Below are 22,482 nucleotides of genomic sequence, written 5' to 3' on the forward strand. Positions count from 1 at the left end.
AGGGTGAAGAATTTTACTGCCAGTAAAAAGCTTTGATAAGTTGAGAAGATATTGCATAATTAGTCACAGAGTTAGCAATATTTGGCCCAGACATATACAGTATGACTTTAACTTCACATTGCATGATGTCCTGTAATTCTCTAAAATTCAAATTTTCAAGTGTTGGGAACCCAGAGGGATTCAAGGTGGATGAAGCTTGGCGATTTTTTCATAGTAATACTGTTTGCTTGGTCTCTCCAAAAGTATAACTGAAATAAATTCTACATACAATTGTACACTTTCATGTTTTTGTTATATTAAGCCTTCTCTCATGACAATCGTTAGAGAATTAAAACAAATTGGGCAATCGTTTTATTTTTAAATGATTATATTTCTGTAGTCACCAGTTTTGTCGATTTATTTTTCCAGGAGAAAAATCAACATTTAAAGGGTTCAAAAAGAAGCTAATAAAGTTACTTGATTGTTTTTAGGAGACATTTACAAACTTTGCTCACTTCTTTTTTTGAGAGAGAAAGTATCACAGGGAGGCAAAAACAACCAGCTCCACTCCCGCCCCCCTCTCCCAAAAACCCACAGGCTATAGATAAAATTATTCTAAGAATTAGTCTTATTTTTAATGCATAGAAAATAGCAAAATTATCATGCCAACATAAGGAATATATACTATAATTAAGAAGTGCCTAATTATCAAAACAATGATAGTCATGGTTAGATGCAACCTAGCAATCTTATATACGATGCAACTACCTATTGTATGATCATTCCTGTTACATATTACATTCGATCCTCATCAAATGAAGCTATGTATAAATGGCATCATGAAATAAACATTGAATATCACAATAGGGTCATATTCTGCTACTGCACGACCACGGCATGCAAGTACTATGCATTAGCTGTAAACAGTAAAGTGTCATTACCTTCCAGAAATCCAAAGAACATGAAAAGTACATGTATCGTACTAAACGCCAATTGTATTTAAATGACTTTCAGAGTGAACAAAGCTAATTGTATGAAACAGCTTTGGATCTCTGTCACTGCTTTCTACATATATCCTGTAGTCACAAGATATAGCCAAACAAGATCTGTTAATGCTACAGAGTTCTAGTGAACCGTTGTCAACACTAGGACACAAATGATTCTCCGTTCCAATGCAAAAGCTGTTTTAAATCATTTTTCCTTTCTGCCATAATTCAGATTTTTGAATCATTAAGAATACACTAAATGTGGACAACGATGCACTTATTTTTTAAACTGGAAACTTTCTCTAGTGACACCAATGTATTCATGTCAGGAATAAGAATACTGTAGCTCCTTGCCAACAAATGCTTTTCTCTACTTATATTCTAAGTGGATAGTTGGCAAGAAGGAACCTGGATTGTATTAAAACTTGGGGGGGGGTGTCACCTCTAAGATACTTTCCATATTTGTAAAAGGTAGATAAAATCTAGCAGCTAGGAGAGGAAGGCCAACAGAAGATGATCTGTTCTTACAGAAATGCAGATGGATCATTTAGGTCTGATCCAATGATTCCTAAGCAATTAAAAAAAATTACCACACTGGAGCTGAAGCTTGCACACTATAAAATAACTATTTCAGCTCTCTTCAGGTTTGGTATTGGAGGGTTTTTGGAAAGAGGGGAAAAATAGATTGCTGGGCAGGTTTTTCCATGCTCTATCAGCTCTGATAATGAGTTAGGCAGTTGGCGTGGACGACAGGAATGTCCTTTTCACTCAGAATTCTAATAAACCTCCTGTGAAGTTGCACATACCATCCATCCAAATGGACTCATTTTGGTCTGCGTTCCAGTTAGGTGGAAATAGTCACATTCTCAAACTGAGTGTGGACATGATATGGTCATGTGGAATATTTAAATACATTACCTATATCCTACTAAATCAAAATCTTGCTTTTACATTTACAGTGAGATAAAACAACATTTAAAGCCATTGCAATTTGTCCATTTCCTGTTCATATACAAGTGATTTAAGTTTGCTTATGAGGCAAAAACTGTACAATTCTCATCATTCAGGCATTATAAAATGTCTTTCTTTAAAGTCTTGGGATATAAACAGTTTGGTTTATATGAATTACATATTTTCCTTCTGCATTAAGAAACAATATACATCTTTTTCCAGAGTAATTTAATGTTATATATGATAAGCCTAAGAGAGTCGTAAAAACTGACTTTATCGCCCGTGACTGTCAATATCGTTACTTTCTTAAAAGTCACAAACGTTCTCTGGCCACTCGGGTCATTGCCCATTTGGAGGGAACTGTACTTGAGCCCTGGGACCATACAGAGATTTGCCTCCATAAAAACTGAGGCCATAGACCAGCCTCAATAGAAGTCATTTATAAAATCAAACATTTCAGAATATCCGGGAGAGTTTCTGTTTCTCAGACACAAGTTCCTTGACGTGTTGAGAGGTGATGTTTTCGATTTCGGACTCCTGAAGTCTTGTCTTTACTATCTGAAGGCTTCTGTTGTGAAATATCTATTAGGGCACTGGCGATTGCAAGGCCTGAAAGAAGAGGAAAAAATCATTCAAATATTTGGTTAGCCATTTCCAGGATACAGTGTCTTAGCACCGTATTTCTTATTGTTTGATATTTAGTCATCAAACATACAGCTGTTTACTAGAAGTTATCATGTAGCTTGTTATCATGTATCATGTAAAATGTTTCTCAACTGAGACATGATCTTCACACATGAAGAAGAACAAGGATCTAACAGTTAATTATCTGTCTGACCTTCGACAATCAAATTCAGTGTGTGACAAAAACATCACAACCAGCTTAGTTCCCACACCTTAGTTCCCACATCTGAATACAGGTTTGTTCTAGCTGTACACAGATTTTTCAGTGTTACTATTATTTTTGTAGAATACAAGCCAATGTATTAAGATTTTTCTAAAAATTTTGAGCAGTCTTAAAGAAAAATTGAGCCAATATTAATACATGATTATCAAGCAAAGTCCATGGTTTGCATTAATGTTCACTCTTTGTATTGTATATTTTATGGGTTTTGACAAATGCATAATGTCACATATTCAACATTAGAGTATCATACAGAGTAGTTTTGCTACTTTTAAAATCCCCTGTGCTTTACCAACTTATTCTTTTCCCGAGCCTCTGATAATGACTGATCGTTTTAAAAAGTCTCTAGTTTTGCCTTTTCCAGAATGTCATATAGTTGGAGACACATAGTTGGAATCATTGTAGATAGCCTTTTCAGATGGTCCTATTATTTTTTTAAAGATTTTATTTATTTATTCATGAGAGACACAGAGAGAGAGAAAGAAAGAGAGGCAGAGACACAGGCAGAGGGAGAAGCAGGCTCCCCGCAGGGAGCCTGACAGGGGACTCGATCCTGGGTCTCCAGGATCAGGCCTTGGGCTGAAGGCAGCGCTAAACCACTGAGCCACCTGGGCTGCCCCAGATGGTCTTATTTTGCTTAATAATATGCCTTTAAGTTCCATCATATCTTTTTTGGTTCAATGGTTCATTTATATTTGTTGCTAAATAATATTCCATTGTATGGATATGCCACAGTTTGTTTATCCATTCCCCTATTAAATTTTCACTGCTTTTAATTTTTGGGAATTATAAACAAGGCGGTATAGACATACGTTTCCAATTCACAAACAGCTTTGAAGGAAACTATCTAACTGTCTTCCATAGGGGCTGTGCTATTTTGCATTCCCACTGGCAATGAATGAGAGCTTCTCATTCATTGTACCACATCTTTGTCAGTATTTGGTGTTGGTGTGTGGGATTTTAAGCCATTTGAATAGGTATGTAACTATAGCTTATGGTTGTTTTAATTTGCAATTCCATAGTAACATATGATGTTAAGCATCTTTTTCATAAGCTTACTTGTCAGATGTGTATTTTTTGAGGTATCTGTTGAGATCTTTTGCCCATTTTTTAAAAAGATTTTATTTATTTATTCATGAGAGACACAGAAAGAGAGAGACAGAGACACAGGCAGAGGCAGAAGCAGGCTCCATGCAGGGAGCCCCATGGGGGACGTGATCCTGGAACTCCAGGATCATGCCCTGAGCAGAAGGCAGACGCTCAACTGCTGAGCCACCCAGGCATCCCCTTTTGCCCATTTTTAATTGAACTGTTTCTTTTCTTATTGTTGAGTTTTAAGAGACTTCATTTACATTTTAGATACCAGTCTCTTTCAGATCTGTGTTTTGCAAGTATTTTCTACAAATCTGTGGTCTGTCTTTTCATTCTCTTTTTTCCTCAAGTGTTTTTAAGAAGAAAACACCCAGGCACAGAGTTGTGTTATGTATAAGCAGACATGGAAGAAAGTTTGATATTTTTTAAACAGGAAAAAAACCTTGAGTATTAGCAGCAGCTATCAGCACAAAAGTGGATCTCTAGCTATCATAGGGAATTTAAAGAATACTATTTTGTTACATCATTTTGTCTACTGATTGACAAGAACATTAGTAAGATGTTCATAGATAGTCAAGACTTTTCTTAATTTGTACAAGCAATGGTCTAGCCAGATACTTTGGTGTATCATAAGCATACATGAATCATTTTAGTTTCTGTTCAGTCTCATGTAATTCTTGAGTAAAACAAAATGTGACAAGTCACCATGCTAAACCAAGAGACCAGTCTGCTTGCTTTAAGGAGGTCACTAAAGAACTTTTGGTTCATTTTCCCATCTCCTGGGTCTTGGAGACTTGAACTTGAAAGTTGAATCAAACCCTGAGCCCTGCAGACATCTCCTCAATGTGCTGCTCTTAAGAAGAAGCCTCACTTTTGGATCTTAAACTATGTAAGATACCATTGAATTATTTTACTCCTGTGGGTCAATTTAGGGTAAGACTTAAAGACGATCTGGCAAGAACAGAACTCGAAAGGCTTATGAACAGAAAGAAATACCAGTGGAAGGAAACAGATAGTGTAAGAGGAGGGTCAACCAGCCTAGGACAGCACTGCAGAAGTCAAGGGATGCCAGGGTTCAGGAGTCGGCCAAGAGCATCAAATGGGCCAGCAGTGAGGCTGAATGCAGAGACCATCAGATCTTTCTCAAAGAAGATTCAGCTGGCCTTTGAGTCATTTCCATACCTAACTGAGGAAGGAGATCTGAAAGTTAAGCAAGGAATGGGGTGAGAAAAAAATGTGGCAACATATATAAGTTCCATGTCTCAGCCATTTGGCCCTGGGAAGAGGTAAGTGAGCTGGTACACAGGGGAGGCAACAGGTCAGATGAGATATATGGGAATACATAGGATTATCTGAGTACATCTATTTTTTAAAGGAAAAAAGGAGTTTTATGTACATGTGAAAACAGAAGAGAAAGTATTTGTGGGAAGGAGAAATTAATGATGTGAGGGAGGAAAAGGATTAAAAAGTTAGAGTAATCACTGGCCAGGCTGATAATCTTAGATATTTACCTTTTAAGGATTCCTATTAAATAATCTGCTCTTTCAGGATACAGATAATTATTCTGAATTACTTAGAGATAATGCAAGTTCAAAGGTTCAAAGTTTAAATAAAAATTGCTTTCTTGGTCTTGGAAGAGCATATATGAACTCCTGAAGTGTCCAACATAGAAGTTTCAACCACTTATTCTGCTGTAGGAAGTAATTAGTTCATTATTTTCTTCAAAGGAGGGAGCTGAAGTACATGTTTAAAAAAAAAAAAAAGACTTCACAGTACATGGTTGTGCTAACAAAAAGTTCAGTTCAGGCAGACTTTAAGTTTCCACAGATCTCTTGGCATACTTCTGTTATAATTCACAACCTTCTGTTATTTCATTCCTGGCACTCTCTTATCCAGAGACAGCCAAATGTGACAAAGAATATATGTCTCTTTTAATGCAGACAGAGACCACTTACACTAATTGCAATGATCACAGCATCTAAATATGAAATCATGTTATTCATTAAACTACTGCATGATCCAGTCCAAAGAAGCTCTGAAAAACCATGCTTTTCCATTTACCTGTGGCTGCAAATGTTGTTTTCCTTACAGAAGATATAAGGATTCAGGAGAGAAGCAAACAGTTTGAGATGCCCAAACAGGAAGTTCCATGCTAATCAGAAACTGCCACTGTGCCTTTGTATTTCAGGGTTTTTGAAATCCAAAGCTTAATTAAAGTAGTGTCTCTCACAAATATCCTGGGTTCACTAGTGAATTTTAAGCTTGGAAACACATCCAGTTGAAAATAATAAGCCATAGACCATATTTCAGTCCTTAATTTATAAGTAAAATCACAAATCATGCTTATTTTTAATTTGACAAATTTTTGTTCTTTCTTATGGAAATGGAACTATCAGCTACACTTACAGATTCTGCATAAATGGCAATATGTACCTAGGAACCTTGGGTTCCTACAGGCAGTGATATTTGAGTGTCCCCCAGGTGTGCTCACAGAGGATGCTCCGAGGGCCACGTGCCCAGCACTCATCCTCTGGATGGGCCAAACGATGTTTTTGTTTAGATTTAAGCTTGGGTCCTTTACAGGACTACACAGCTGTGGCACACCATGAGTTGCTCCTTTTTACAATCTTGTAATTTAATTATGAACGGCATAATAATCATAATAACTGCATGTACGTTCATGTAAAATTGTGTAAGTTTTTATTACTATTTTTGCATTTCTTCATATTATACTATAGGGAGAACTCTAAAACAACAGCCCAGAAATTGCTAGTCCCCAGTCAATCTACAAGAAAGAGGGCCTGGACAGAAGAGTAAAAGGAGAAACCAGGTCCCAGTCTTCCCAAAGTGTCTAGTGTGTGGAAGACTCTTTTATTTTATTTTATTTTTTTATTTTTATTTATTTGTGATAGTCACAGAGAGAGGGAGAGAGGCAGAGACATAGGCAGAGGGAGAAGCAGGCTCCATGCACCGGGAGCCCGACATGGGATTCGATCCCGGGTCTCCAGGATCGCGCCCTGGGCCAAAGGCAGGCGCCAAACCGCTGCGCCACCCAGGGATCCCAGAAGACTCTTTTAAAAAGAAAGAGAGGATTGAGAAATTAAAATAGTTTCTATCCTTGCCCTTTAGTATACTTTATTGTAGGGAATCTTAATTGATAAAAAGAAAAGTTGTCAGTAGCTCTTTAAGAAAAACAGTATTATTCCCCTCTGCGTATAACATGTATATGCTGGTAAGAGACTATATAAATAGGAAACAGCCAGACCATGACATAAAAATAGAACTCTGGCCCACACCTGCAGCAACATGCTCAGGAAATCAATCTCTATCTCCAATAACCAGAGTAGGAAGCCAGCCTGCATGTCAGGTTTGGGGGAGGTCAGGCTGCTATCTCTAGTAACAATCCAGGAAGTCAAACAATTGCCCCTGTAACAATGGGTCCCATCCAGTCAACGTGATTAATAACTGACAAAGTCCCTAATTTTTGTCCCTACTTCTAACTCAGGACCAACCAGAGAAAGGCAAATACGCACCCCTAACCAATCATACAGGGCACGCTGTTTCTAGTTAACCTGATTTTAGCTTTCCTGTGCCAGTGGCTTCCAATCAGGGCATACCTGAAGCCTTCTCTTTGTTCCACTATGTCCCACACATTTGTCTTTTTTTAAGTGTCTGGCAAACACACACACACAACAATGGAGGACTCCATTGCTAGAATAAGTTCTGAATAAATAGCTTTCATGTTATTTGGTTGGTCTGGGTTTATTTTCACACTGGTAATGAAGAGATAAAGGTAGCTTGAGATCTTTCCCGGATTTTTTTTTAATGCATCAATAAAATAAAAACAACTTAAAAAAAAGTTATCCATATTGCCCTTTGAGGGACTTTCTCCTCCTTTAGATTTCCCTGGGAAATTTGTCCCCCAGGGAGACGTTTTCCGGTGACGACCCCACCCTCCTGGTGCCATTGGAGGAAGCACTTCCTGACAATAGGATGCGGTGCAGTGGCACAGGCTGCCTGCAGTTTGAGTTCCATTAAAATCAGGTCACTCTAGAAGATCATTTTTCAAAACGTCACACAAATCATCTGATGAAATCCACTTATTGTGTTCTCTAGGCCTACCATAGTTCCTTGTTATCAAAGCAATACAATTAACTGGGGGAACAATTCATTATTTTAGACTGGTGGTCTAAAGGAATTTCATTTACCATGTCAAGATGATGCACAGACGCTGCAGGCTAGCAGAATTTACATCAAAATATGCCGGTAGATTCAATAAAAATGCTGGGGTTTAAATATTTATTATAAGCTTTACCTTTTTGCACTTTTAGTTCTTAAATACCAGACACTATGACATTTAGATTATTTAAATATGAATTATACACCTCAGAAGAAAGAAAGAACCATCTTCTGTTTCCTATTCCATTTGCCATGGCCTTGTGGTGTTTTCAACTATCCCCTGCTAACGTGGACAATCCCCAGTGGCTGCTCTGGATTACCCAGGGCAGGGAAGGCTGTGAAGGAAGCAGACCCCTTTGGGACCATGCAGTTTTCCTTCAGAACAGGGGCACAATTTAGTAGCTACTGGTTTGAATGCCAAGAGCCACCAAAGAGATTTAGTAATAAGTAGGAGATATACCAAAATCAGACTTTTACCCGGATTCTTAGAAAAAGACCTACTACTTCTTCCTAAAATTAAGAACTTTGGTTCTCAATGAACACGTGCAGACATGCCCTAAAAGAAAGCAACAGAAATGACTAACAGCTACATATTTAAATGATAAATATATCTTTTTAAACCACTAAATTTGCAATGAAAACCACCAAGGAGAAACATTAGGAGTTGAGTTATCTTTAGTAAAACTCTAGTTTTTCCTAATGGAAGTGAAATGGTATTAGTAGACTCCAGCAGTAACAATGTAATCATAAAATTACTGATGTGTGGGTTTTTTTACAATTATGCAGAACAATTAATAAGTACAGTAATAAAATACTGCACATCAAGTGAAATTGCCTTGGAAAGAACACTCTCACTTTATATACAAACATAGCACTTCCATTTTACATTTGAACAAAGCCTCCGAAAAGTCATTCATTTTGAAACGCTCTCCTCCCAAGTCTGTGTAAAAGCAGGCACCACTATATATTTTAATTTTCCAGGAAAACAGCTTCATTAGGCGTGAAAGGTTAATTGCAGGTTTAAGTGGAGCTCAGGGAACGGTGCAGGGTCTGCAGTGAATTACATAGTCTGCTTCAGGACGACTTGAATGAACGCTGTAAACTGTTTGCCCTGCTGAAATGTTTTACTACCTCATTTACTATCTGTCTTCTTTTACGGCTTGTATTTGTAGTTCTTCTAAACCTTTAATGGCTACAGTTTTATTTCACTGTAATCAGATTTAAATGGAAATACCATGCTGGGATGTTTAAATGTTTTCCCTCTGATTGTATACAGCTACATACTACTGATCAGAGTCCTGGCTATCCTTCACATGATTAAGAAAGTGACTTTGGGAAACTTTGGTGTTACATAGACTCTAGCTATTGTGCAGGCTTAATTTAGCATTCAGTCTGGCCACCCTTGCCAATACGCAACTAGGGCTGGATGCATAATTAGAAAATATGCATTTCCATTTTAATTTATCTGTTGGAAGGCCAGGGCAACTGAAGTCATTATTAGGCAAAACTCCAAAGGTTACATTGTTGAACCAAAATTGAAATACTTCAAATAGTGAAAACATTGGAATGACAAATGGACTAGTCATATTCGTCTGAGAGTTTAAAGAAATGTTTCCCTTCATCTACTCAAAACCAATGACAACTGCAGATGTCAGTGTTTAAATAAAAATGATAACTGTATTCTGGTTATACTATTTTGTTTGGCCTTTAACACATCATAACATTTTAAAGTTTGATTTAAAGACACACTGTATAAGCTTTATGAAATGTAACCCTACAGATGCCAACACAGATGCCACCTTGTATAACATTGCCAAGTACTCCCTAAATTGTATATGGACTGTTCTCTGATTGGTTAGAATGTGCTGAGTAAATCATGGTTATTACTGTCTCAAGGCATTGTTTAATGCAAATCCTCATGCTTTTTTAAAAAGTAAAGTTTCTTTTATATCTTACTAGTTCCAATTTTAATTACATGTAAAAAAATTGTGCTGATTCATTTAAAAACATATATATATATATATATTTTATTTAGAGCCACAAACATGACAAGAATCAGCCTTGCAGCTCTTCCACATTGTTAAGTAAATTTCCAATTGAGAATTCCCTTATCCTAAGCTACCTGGGGAAATATTTTCTAGTATTCTCTTCTTTCAATTAAGGAAATCTAAAAAATGATAATTTTTATTTTAAGTCCCAATCACCTTTAAATTAATTAAAATGCTTACTGATCATTCATTGTAAAGATCAAACTGTGGCAATATTATAATCATATCTTATTTTTCATTTGGTAGAGACATTGTATTTTAGCATTTCCAGTACTAAAATGTCATTGATTGCTTTAAATTAAATGAGACTATATGTGAAAACATTTATAAAGTAAAATGTATTACACAAAGCTAATTAATAATTTTAATTAAAAAAATCAGCTACTACTACTACTAGTAAGAAATCACAATCAAATTATAAATGTCCAGAAAACTCCAAAATCCTAAGTATCAAGAAAGTGTCTGAAGAGCAAATCACTTCACTCAACTATTATTTCTTGAGTGTCTACTATATGTTCCAGGCACCACACTGAGTCCCTAAGAATTTAGCAATGAATCAGACAGATAAGACATAAAAAAATTCCATATTCCATGGAGCTTCCATTATACTAAATCAAGCTCTTGTATTATTTTGACCAAGTTATTGTGAAGATTAAATGTGAAGGGCTTAGGAAAGTGCCTGGCACCTAAGAGCTCAAATATGTCAATCATCACCATCACCACCATCATTATCACCATCACCATCATCAAAATGATGAAGTGAGAAGTTTGAAGTCAAGTAGGGAGCAGCTGACAAAACACTGGGCACTCAAAACTTTGCCTCTCTCCTTTAATGGCATTCATTCATTCATCCAAAAAACTAGTGTGCCTTTGTGAAACGCCAAATAAGGAACAAAATTGGATAGAAGGGTGAACTCAAAGACTTGCAGACAGCACCAATTTAGAACAACATTGTTAGTGAGTTGGTACTGTGTTCAGTCCTCAAATCAGAATTATTTTGATGACTTGGATAACAAAATTGAGAACTTGTTCATAGAAGTACAGATGACTTATATGTGTTGCCACTCATTAGAGAATATGAAAATAATTGAAAGTGGCAATGGCAAGATACAGAGATGACAACATTCTATAGAGAAAACATTGTTTATATTAAATTGCTTGTATTACTGGAAATACTACTAATAATGAACTTCTATACACTTTTTAGAGATAAAGTGCTTTTCCATTAATTATCTAGGTTATTTCTCAAGACTATTCTGCTATCTTTATCAGGGCTCTTTCCATCCTCCCTTCACTAATGGCCCAAATGAGTGATGAAATGACTGATCCAGGCTTACACAACTGGTTCTAGAGGTGGTACCTGAACCCAGGCTTCCAGATCCTTTGACTTGAACTCTGCTCACTTTTTATCATTAGAAGGAACTTGCTACTTTAGTACAAATGAGCAACACATGATTTTGAGCCAATGAGGGGGAAACCCCACAAAATTAAAAAAACTGGTAGAGGTATGAAATCAGTTAAGGTCAAAGGCACTGATTAAGGCTGATGGTAATAAAAACAATAACAATAATATTTTTTAAAAGCCCTATTCTATTAACATTGAGTGAATGCTTACTATATGCTGGGCATTGCCCTCAGCACTTGATGTGCATTGTTTTATCCATTTATGCAGATAGGAGTAGATGACAGCATGGGTTAAATGGATGAACATGTGTTGAGGGCAAATACAGCTAGCATGGTTGAGGTGGGCTGTTGTCAAAGAGCTGTTATTAAACAGCATTAAGCTAGGGCAAGAATATAAACGCTCCTAGATTTGCTAATAAGTGCGCAGAGACAAATTCTATGAAGTAGGCCCAAGGCATGCGGGGAGAAAAAACAGTGGAAGCGAGATCTCTGCGGTGGGTGTGGAGGTCAGAGATTCCTAGGGGAGTTGATTTCTGAGCTGAGGTTTGAAAGATGAGAAAGGGCCATTCAGGAGAAGAGTCAGCTTGTGTTCTGGTTAGAGAGAACTAAAACTTCAACCAAGGGCATCTGAAACTTCTGGACATTTGCTAGGGGTGGAGCACAGGTGTGAACAAGAGAACAGTGAGACAGAAGGAAGAGAAGGAAGCAGAAGGGAGTCCATGAGACAACCCCAGGGGGCCAAACCTGGAAAGAGATGTTTCATCTGTAAGCCAGAAACAGCCAGGGGATGATTTTAAGCAGTGGAGAGGCATAACCAGTTCTTTATTTCAAAGAGACACTCCTAGTGGTAGCTCGGATGGATGAGAGTTGGGGATAAGGCCAAGATAATTAAAACCAGATAAGAAAACGGCAATAAAGAGAGAGAAAAATGATGAACAGGAAAGATATTTTGGGAGAGATTAATACTGAAGATGAAAAATAGGGAGTAATCTAGAACAACTCCCAGCTTTCTGGCTTGCGTGGCTAAGCGCATACAAATGCTATTCGCTGATATGTGAAGGAGAAACAGAACAGCCAAGGAAGGTGGTGGATCATTTGTTCAGTTCTAGATGTCCTGAATTCGATGACCTGTGGGACATCTTAGTGGAGACGTCTAGCCAGATATGCTGCTAAGAAGCTCGGGAATAAAGTCTAGCCCAGAGATACCCAGAATGTTTTGCATGGATAGACTCTGAAGGCTTTGTAAGAGGTAGAGGTAAGTGATGCTAGCTGTTATAATAAAGTTAAAGCCTGAAATCTCAGTGGCTTAACATGTTAGATTGTCACTATGTAAAGTCCAAGATGGGCTTCCCGTTTGGTGTCAGGACACATGTGGAGGAAGGAGGAGGGAGTGAGTACAGCATCTGACCATGTAGTTACTCAGGGACCTGGGCTGACTGTGGTTCTGCCATTTTCAGCTGGGGTTTCCACGGTTGCCTTGGGCACTGACATTTGGTGGCAGGTGGGAAATGCAAGGGTAGAAAAGCTCATGACACTGCCCCACTGCCATTAGCAAGTACTGCTCTGCAGAAACAACTCTCAATTAAATGAGGGCGGTGCAAATCTTGGGGTGGATGAGGCTGTTCTTGGTAGAAAGAACAGAGTGAGAAGGAGAGAAGACCGAGAAGAGAGGACTGGCAATGGGGCGGGGGGAGCCCAGAAGAAGACAGAGCACCAGAGAGGTGGGAGAAAGGCAGAACCGAGATTGTCCACAGACTCTGTAAGAAGACTAGTCAGAGGCTAGTTCTAACCCGTGGATCCTGTTTCTGTTTGCAACAAATAGCCACAAAATTCCATGACAACTATAAGCCAGCTGAGTTTGTGGCTTCCAAGCATTTCTTGATCTGAAATTCAGAATGTCCCTTGAGAGATTTCTCTTGGAAGGAAGTGGAGTAGGTGGTTCCTAAGGTCACTCTGGCTCTCCAAATTTATGACTGCAGCTGCCTCTCTTCAGCAGGCCAGCAGCAAGGACCCAGATACCACTGCTGGCCTCCTCTCCTGTACACGCTCTCGGGTGGCAGCAGAGTAGGCTGCCGCAAGCATCACTGTGAAATCTGGGGATCGATAAGCTGAGTCCACTGACTTCCTTGCTAGAGATGTGCATTTGTTCTTGCTGGTTAAGGACTCATCAAGGACTGGACATACTTCTACCAGAGTGAGAACCACACCAGTAGTATTAGGTATGGTTTGTACTCACTGTCAGATGTGGGTTATATGATGCCAGTAACACTAATTGAGGATTGGCTCTAAGTTACATATCAGAGAAGTAGGAAGGGTCAGTGTCAAAGACAAGGCTGGGGTTAACCTTATATCTAGCAATCTCTGGACAACCGAATAGGTTTCTTTTTTTTTTTTTAAGTTTAATTTTCTAACTCTTTATGTGATAATACAATTTTGTATTCTAACTCTGCCTACCCATGACTGGGAGCACCTTAAATATAAGAGCTATGTTTTTACTCACCTTTATATCCCAATGCTTAGTCCAAAACAGTGGGCAATAAATATTACTTGAATGAGGATTAAACGATGTATCATGACCCTTTGCGCTGCTAAGGAAGTAAATTCTGATTAGAAGTCTCAGTGTTGTTTTACCTTGAAGGTATTCAGAAATAGGGGCTGACTTCCTTATTTTCTCTAATCCCTGTACTTAGCTGTAAAAGAGACAGTGAGTGGAGCATGGGAATAATGCAGGACAGGGAGGGACCACCACAGCACCAGTGTACCTATAAATAATATCTTGTCCAAGAAGGTGACCCAGGGGACAGTCTCCTGCATGGTGCCACCCCTTAAGGCCTGAACATGCTTATGACCAGACAGTGAAAGCTACACTAGTGAGCATCTGGCTCAGTACCTTCGTCAACATTGTCTATAAACAGGTTTTAATATCTGTGGCTGTGTGTACAATATTGATGAAAAATTGAAACAGCTGCCACACTTGCTTGGCAGCGAAGCATTAGCAATTCAAGTCTCCCTAAATGTCTTTGGAGAGACTGAGAATTTTAAATCAACTCTGGAAGTTCCATCATAAGCTTCTTTCAGTTCCTGAATGAACCACTTCTCAAAAGGAAAAATCAGTTTGCCTTTCACGTTCTGATCTCTCTCTCTCTCTGGAGATTTGTGCAAAGTTAGGGCCAACACAAAAACACAAATAATTTTTTCGAGTTCAGATACCTATTTATAAGAAACTAGATTATAATTTTCAATCAAGGTTAAACAGTGTTGGGTGGTACTGTGAATCACTGTTCTCCATAGCATTTATATAAGAATACATGAGAGTACAGTAGACAGATTCAAAGCTTAAAATGCCACGTAGTACGTAGAGACCACAATGATTATTTAAAAACAAGCTAAAAAAGAATGAAGTTTAGTATTGCACAAGATGATATTTCTGCTCCCCTAAGTTGATACAATTTATGTCTTCTGTATAAAACTCTCAGATCATGGCAAAAATGGGAGGGAAAAAAAGCTAGATGAAATTATGCAAATCCTCACTTCTAGCCATTTAGATAAAATGGAAGCGAAAAATGCCATACCAAATCATGATTTTTCCATTAATATTATTATAAATTGCTTAAACCCTACCAAAAGTTATTACAGATAACTTAATGGCCAAAGGCATTTTAACAAAAACAGATGTATCTGTAACCAAATTGATCATTGATAAATCTCCTTTGCTGAAGGAAAAGGCAATATAGTTGGACTGTGTTTTTCCCAAAACAGACTCCAAACCATCCCTCTGATGTTTGCTAAGTGATCCAAGACCCCAGATAGTATACACTTTCTCCAGTAATTCAAAACAGGGACTTCGGGGAAGTAGTTTGTTTAAATGACCTCCTTTAATCTAACAGAAAATAGTATAAAAGAAACCTTCTTCATTCTCTGAAGCAATTTTGAGAATCTGACTGAGCATGTCCCATAAATGCTGACCCTTCTGAGTGAAAAAAGTGCCATTTTGCCCCATTTTGCCTTTGGAAACCATCAAAGTGTCCTCTGAGCTACTGTAAATTGAGAAGTGTCATAAAGAGTCAGCACTAGTGGGAATCTTTCAAACTCTACAGGCAGGTAAATCATAGAGGGAACAGACTTCAGAATGATCTGGAACTTTCTGACATTATATCCGGGGGGGATAAACATTTTCCTGCATTCATTCCAAGGTATCTGCAAACACAAAAAGAATTCCCATACATTGTTCTACAATCCTTGACCATAGTTTCACAAATGACTTGCCATACGTATTTATAGAAGGGATATCTTGCTAATCATAGGTTCCTGACAGAGTGACAATGAAATGGGTTAAGAGATGGATGGAGACAGAAATTCTTATTCATACACGTATTATAGAAGTCCCACTGGAGAATCAGAATGTCATTTGTGGGGAGAGATGGAATACTTTGCCTTCTTTATTAGGCATATTCACTTTGGATTTTATCTACCTACTTTCAGTAAGTGCCTTAGCTGGCAGGAAGATGAAAAAACTTGCTTTCAGGTCAATAAAGGAAATCTCTTATGATCAATGGTTGATTAGAACAGGATCTTCTGAGCAGCAGGCTCTGGGCTGCATTCTGTAAAGGGTTTTCAAATTAGTCTTACTCTGAGGTCTGGGCAAGGGGCCAGTTCACCATCCAGCTGCCGCTGACTTTCAGCCCAATGGTTGATGAGTTCCCATAATTAGAGGAAAAGTTTTTTTTTTTTTTTAATAAAGAAAAGAAACTTACATTTTAGAGGAATTAAATCTAAGAAAGTATAGAAGTACAGCAGAAGTATGGTACTATAAAGTTTTAAATATATATTTATTTCAAGACACATAGATCAATGCACTAGGAGAGAGAGCCCAGAAATAAACCCATGCATGTATAGTCAATTAATCTATGACAAAGGCAGCAAGAATATACAATGGGAAAAGACAGCCTCTTCAATAAACAGCATTGGGAAAACTGCACAGCTACATGCAAAAATGAAAGTGGACCACTTTCTTACACCATACACAAAAATAAACTCAAAACGGATTAAAGATCTGAACGTTGAGACCTGAAGCCATAAAACTCCTAAAAGAAAACATAGGCAGTGATCTCTTGGGCATTGGCCTCAGTAACATATCTATGGATATGTCTCCTCAGGCAAGGGGAATAAAAACAAAAATCAACTATTGGGACTACGCCAAAATGAAAAGGTTTTACATAGCAAAGGAAACCATCAACAAAACAAAAAGGTAACCTACTGAATGGAAGAAGATGTTTGCAAATGATATATCTGATACTGGGCTAATATCTAAAATACATAAAGAACTTCTACAGGTCAGCACCAAAAACAACAAAAACATAATCTGATTTAAAAATGGGCAAAGGACATGAATAGACATTTTCCCAAAGCAGACATACAGGTGGCAAACAGACACATGAGAAGATGCTCAACATTACTCATAATCAGGGAAATGCAAACCAAAAACCACAGAGATACTACCTCACACCAGTCAGAATGCTAGTATCAAAGAGACAAGAAACAACAAATGTTGGTGAGGATATAGAGAAAAGGGAGCCCTTGTGCACTCTTGGTAAGAAGGTAAATTGGAAAACAGTATGGGGGTTCCTCAAAAAATTAAAAATAGAAATACCATATGGCCCAACAATCTCAATTTTGGGGTATTTTCCAAAGGAAAAGAAAACACTAACCCCCAAAGATATAAGCTCCCCTATGTTTATTGCAGTATTATTTACAATACCCAAGATATGTAAAAACCTAAGTACCCATTGATAAATGAATGGATAAAGATGATGTGAAACTATATATTGGAATATTGGAATATAATGGAATATTACTGAGCCATAAAAAATGAGCTCTTGCCACTTGTGACAAGATGGATGGACCTCAATGGTAATACATTAAGTTGAAATAAATCAGAAAAAGAAAGACAAATGCCATATGATTTCACTTACATGTGGAATCTGAAAAAACAAAACAAATACCAGAAATGCACTCATAAAGACAGAAATCAAACAGGTGGTTGCCAGAGGGGAAGGGAATGGGGGAGGCGTAAAGTAGATGGAGATTAAGAGGTACAATATTCCAGTTGTAAAATAAATAAGACACAAGGATGAAAAAGATAGCATAGAGAATATAGTAAATACTGTAATAATGTATAGTGACAGACGGTAACCACACTTATTGTGGTGAGCGCTGAGTAATATACAGAATTGTCAAATCACTATGTTGTACACCTGAACCATATAATATTGCATACCAACTACACTTCAATAATAGAAATTTTAAAAATATTCACACATGCATGCAAAAAAGTACATATATTTCATCAGAGAAATTTTAAAAATATTCACACATGCATGCAAAAAAGTACATATATTTCATCAGATTTTGTTTTATATTCCTTACTCTAAACCCTCACTTATTAAAGTTGGAGAATGCAAACAGTAATTTTTATTTAATTTTATTTATTTATTTTTTTTTAGTAACTTTTATTTTAAAAGGTACTTAAGACTTGCCAGTAAAGGATGTAAAGAAGATCTTGAAAGGACAAACTATAAATGATTTATTTATAATTAAGCACATTGAGTCTCCCTTGCTTTTACAATTTTTATTATTTTTTTGTAAAAGACTACCATTTAAACACATTTGGACAAAGATTGTAATAATCAGAACAAATGCACGTGCCCTATGAATAACTGCAGAATTTAATGGATTATATTTCATTCCCATTTCACTTTCCAGAGTTGCAAACAGCAAACCAGCTGTTTTTATTTCTTTGGTCAAGTACTAATTGAGAGAAAAGAAGGTAGAACTAAAGTACTGACCTTGAGTCAATAAGCCACAATGCCAAAGGGCCACCCACTATTTATAGAAAGGTAGGATAATCTGCAAAAGATAGTTAGTGTACAAAATAGCAGATTCTATGGCTCAAGGACTAGATGTCTGAAGTCCATCAGCATTACTCCCAGCTGCATATATATTCTTTGAAGGGGATTATAAACAGTGTTTTCTGTAAAAAATATTGAGTGAACTGTCTTAGACAAAATATGGCTATCTTTGTACAGAAGTACTTGTATGGCCAGAACTGACACAGCTGAATCAAAGAGTTAACCAATTATACCCCAAATTTAATTTTAATTCAAATAAAAGCAACAATTAAATTGTAGGTGGCCAAACTGCCTGGTTGTCATGACATGTCCAGATGATGTCTTGAATTTTATGATCCAACAGGCAGAGTTGATACACTCCAATAGTGAACATAGCCTGTATTTAGATGTGCAATTAAACACGCAGAAGCATCTTAGGAGCAAAAGTCTGATATATATCTCTAGAACTACTGTGGGATGAAATAAATTTTTCAGTCATTTCAGCTAATTTGGGAAAAGACTGGTTTAGAAGAAGGAAACAGGCTGCAGGATGCCACCTGAAGATAATTTTAAAATATGGAGCACTGGTATCAAATTGTAAATTGGACATAGTTAATCAACCCCAGCTACATCCCTTGAATCCAGGTATATGATGAGATACTTCCCTAACTGCTTAAAATGACCAATATTTTAATATGAAAGGATCTATACCGCATTCTCTGAAAGGATTTTAGAAACTACACCACAAACTTCACAAGATGCTCTCTCACAGATTACTTAACCTTTCTCAAACATTTATATTAGACTGACATTTGAAAAGAGAAAAAAATATATTTTTATATACAAAAGCAGTCCGTTCAACTTTCCATCTTTAACATATTGACATGTGTTTTGTTCTAGTATTAACTCAAAATTAGCTTTGAGATAAAAGTTCATATTAATTATCCCATAATGTAGTGTAATCACTGCTGACATTTTGAAAGATGTTAAGGCAGCTCAGATATACTTAAAAAGTGGGTGAAGATTTTACATGTGTTCATCAGAGGAAGCCCATGGTGCTCTTCCATAAGTTCATTTTCTCTTAAAGTAAAACCCAACAGAGACGACTATTGCAAGCAGGATAAAGTAATTGACGGTCTGACCTACTCAAGCACGGTGGACTCCTTCATACTTGGTACTTCTCTGGTTCCTAGATGATGAGCCAAAAAGATTTTGGACCTATTTCAGCTTTAGTCTCATTGTTTTATCGATTCTTATGACTTTAGTGTAACATAAAAATAAGATAGAATGTATCAAAGATTCATGTTTTAGATTTCTCTTTCTCAATTTAAATGATTAGTCCCGAAATTAGTGAGCATTAAATCTAATCTAGCACTGCCTTTTGAATTTAGTAAATGTTGCAAACTTTAATATTAAAAAAAAAAACAGGTACTTTTATTATTACACAAAAAATTCCTGAATCCCAGTATGAAATATATGGAATCACACTTAGCATTAACAAAATTTTCCTTTTTAAAGATGTGAGCATAAATTAGCCACTATAGGGGCTATTCAGTCATTGCAGGTTTATTCAGGTTTATTCAGTCATTACAAAAGTTGAAATTTCTCCTTGTTGACCTGAGTGAAAATCAAGCACAAATGCAGTTATAATACAAACGTAAAGGAAAATATTGACTTTGATTTTCTCATGTTCTTCAGAGAAGGATTCTATAAAATGGGTTAGTTACATCAAAGAACACAAGGATTCAATGAGTTTGATAATGCCTTTGCTTCTTATACTCCTATTGAAGTGAATTTAGACATTGTTATGAGTATGAAAGAATCAAGCTTACAGGACATATTTCTAAAATCATTCTTAAAATCTGATCCTTCCAATGAAGATGCTTTACACACACACACACATACATACACCACACTCACACACACACACACACACACACACACATTATGGAGTTTCAGATTAAGTCCTAAGAACCAACAAATTGCAAAATATTCTATTAAATTTATCCTGGTACTTACTATATTGCCCATAGGAACATAAGCAAAATACTCCCTTATTTTTTTAAGCTGTTTTACTTCTGGTTTTGATGAGAATTTCAAAGGAAAAAAGGTAAGACAGTGATCATCAGAAACTGAATTTGGTGCCCTTGGTTTGGGATAATTAACTAATCAATAGACAATTCTCCTTCTTAGGGACACATAGGACCAGACATTTATTAAGGAACTTTTCAGAGTTTCATACAAGGTAATTAATACAGGCTTCAATATAGAAAATTACTTTTTAATGACTTTCTGTTCAAGTTACATGAATTTTATGTAAGGAAAGGCTTATGAAGTCTAAGATTTTCTTTCCACCCAAGTTATTAAAATTTGTATTTGAATATAGTTCCTTTCATTAACATTAAATCAGTTAGCTTTAATTTATGAAAAAGGACTGCTAAGTTTTACAATAGTTTGCACGGCTTTAATTTGCATTCATGAAAAAACACAATAAATTAATTTGCTACTTGGAAAGAATTTGACAAATGCATTAATCATGAAGAAACTGAATTCGGTTTTCTTTACTCTTTCTCACAAAGATAGATATAAGATAAGAGACTACCGATTTAACCTCCTTTCAGCAAAATGAGATGTCATGATAATAATGGGGATATTCAGAGAACCAGAAAATTTTAGAGCTAGACGGAATCTTAGAAATTTCCCAGTTTAATACATGGGGAAAAAATAATTCAGTATCACAAACTGTCCAGGGGGCAGAGTAGTGAAGGGGATTATTTCATTTTCTCCATTGGAAAACACCGAAAAGTTAGAATTATTAAGGACTAATTTGGTGTTTAAATAACTTCGGTTCCTCCTGAACCCTGCTGCTTCTTGTTCCTGCCATTTGAGACTATAGTTTGAGCTCGAAGATGATGCTGAATCATAACATGAAACACTTAGTGCAGAATTTAGATTTTTAAGCAATAGCATGAAAATAGCACTCAAACTGTTCCTGACACCTACATTGTGCATTGATATTTTTGACAAGTCAATGAATTGATATTTTTGACAAGTCAATGAAATACTGTCAAATACATTTACAAGTTTGTATCACTGTGAAAAGGTTTGGATAAAGAAACATTCAACAGCAGAATACTGTGTTGCAAATATTTCTCTAATTTTGCTATTTATCTTTCTACTTTGTTTTACTTATTCTCTTAGCATAAAACTTGCTTTCATATGTAGTTCAAATTACAGACCATCTTTATGATTCCTATGTTTTATGTGTTATTTGGAAGAGCCTTCCCTAATAACAAGGTATTCCTACGCTGTCTCTGCTTGTTTTATTTTTTATTTATTATTTTTTAATTTTAAAATTTATTTATTTATTTTGAGAGCAAGAGAGAGTTCATATGAGAGGGATGGAAGGGGCAGAGGAGAGGGAGAGAAGCAGACTCCCTGCAGAGCAAAGCCTGATGTGGGGCTCGATCCCACAACCCTGAGATCATAACCTAAGTCGAAATCAAGAGTCAGACACTCAGTTGACTGTGCCACCCAGGTGCCCCAATTGATTTTTTTAAAATTTAAACTTTACTATTAATAAGAAAATACAAAAGTAGTTGCCAAAGGCAACAGCGATCACAATATTCTTAGCAAATGTTCAAACCTTGTTAATCACTTTTGAATGAAAGGTAATTCTAATATTTTATCTACTACATACATATTACATATGTGGTGATATGCATGCATATATATATATATATATATATATATACACATTAATTGCTGGGCTGCATGAAGGTGTGCATATAACAATTTAAATAATTTAAATCATGGGACCACTTTATCATAACTAGAAAAATTTCAATCCTTAAGTAAAGGCCCTGGACAAAAAAGACTATAAGTGACTACAGAATGATCTTAACAAAAAATTGAATAGCTCTTTGTAATTCACATATTACACTCATTTGTGGAAATGATTCATATTCTCTTTTTACTGCAGGGTAAAGAAACACAAATATCTTAAGGATAGGAAAAAATAATCCATGTGTCCACTTACTACACAAGTTGTA

General features: G+C 36.5%; 1 protein-coding gene across 1 annotated transcript in view; it reads right to left on the bottom strand.

Annotated features, from left to right (window-relative positions):
- Window positions 1–349: 349 nt before the first annotated feature.
- Window positions 350–22,482, bottom strand: part of ATRNL1 (attractin like 1) — a 786,052-nt gene continuing 763,919 nt past the window's right edge. The window contains exon 29 of the mRNA XM_077877514.1: window positions 350–2,525. Within this exon, the coding sequence (XP_077733640.1) occupies window positions 2,401–2,525 (125 nt within the window). The 3' untranslated portion in view covers window positions 350–2,400. The remainder of the gene's footprint in view (window positions 2,526–22,482) is intronic.

This window comes from Canis aureus, chromosome 29 (genome assembly GCF_053574225.1).
Source record: "Canis aureus isolate CA01 chromosome 29, VMU_Caureus_v.1.0, whole genome shotgun sequence".
In the NCBI taxonomy this organism is placed as follows: Eukaryota; Metazoa; Chordata; class Mammalia; order Carnivora; family Canidae; genus Canis; species Canis aureus.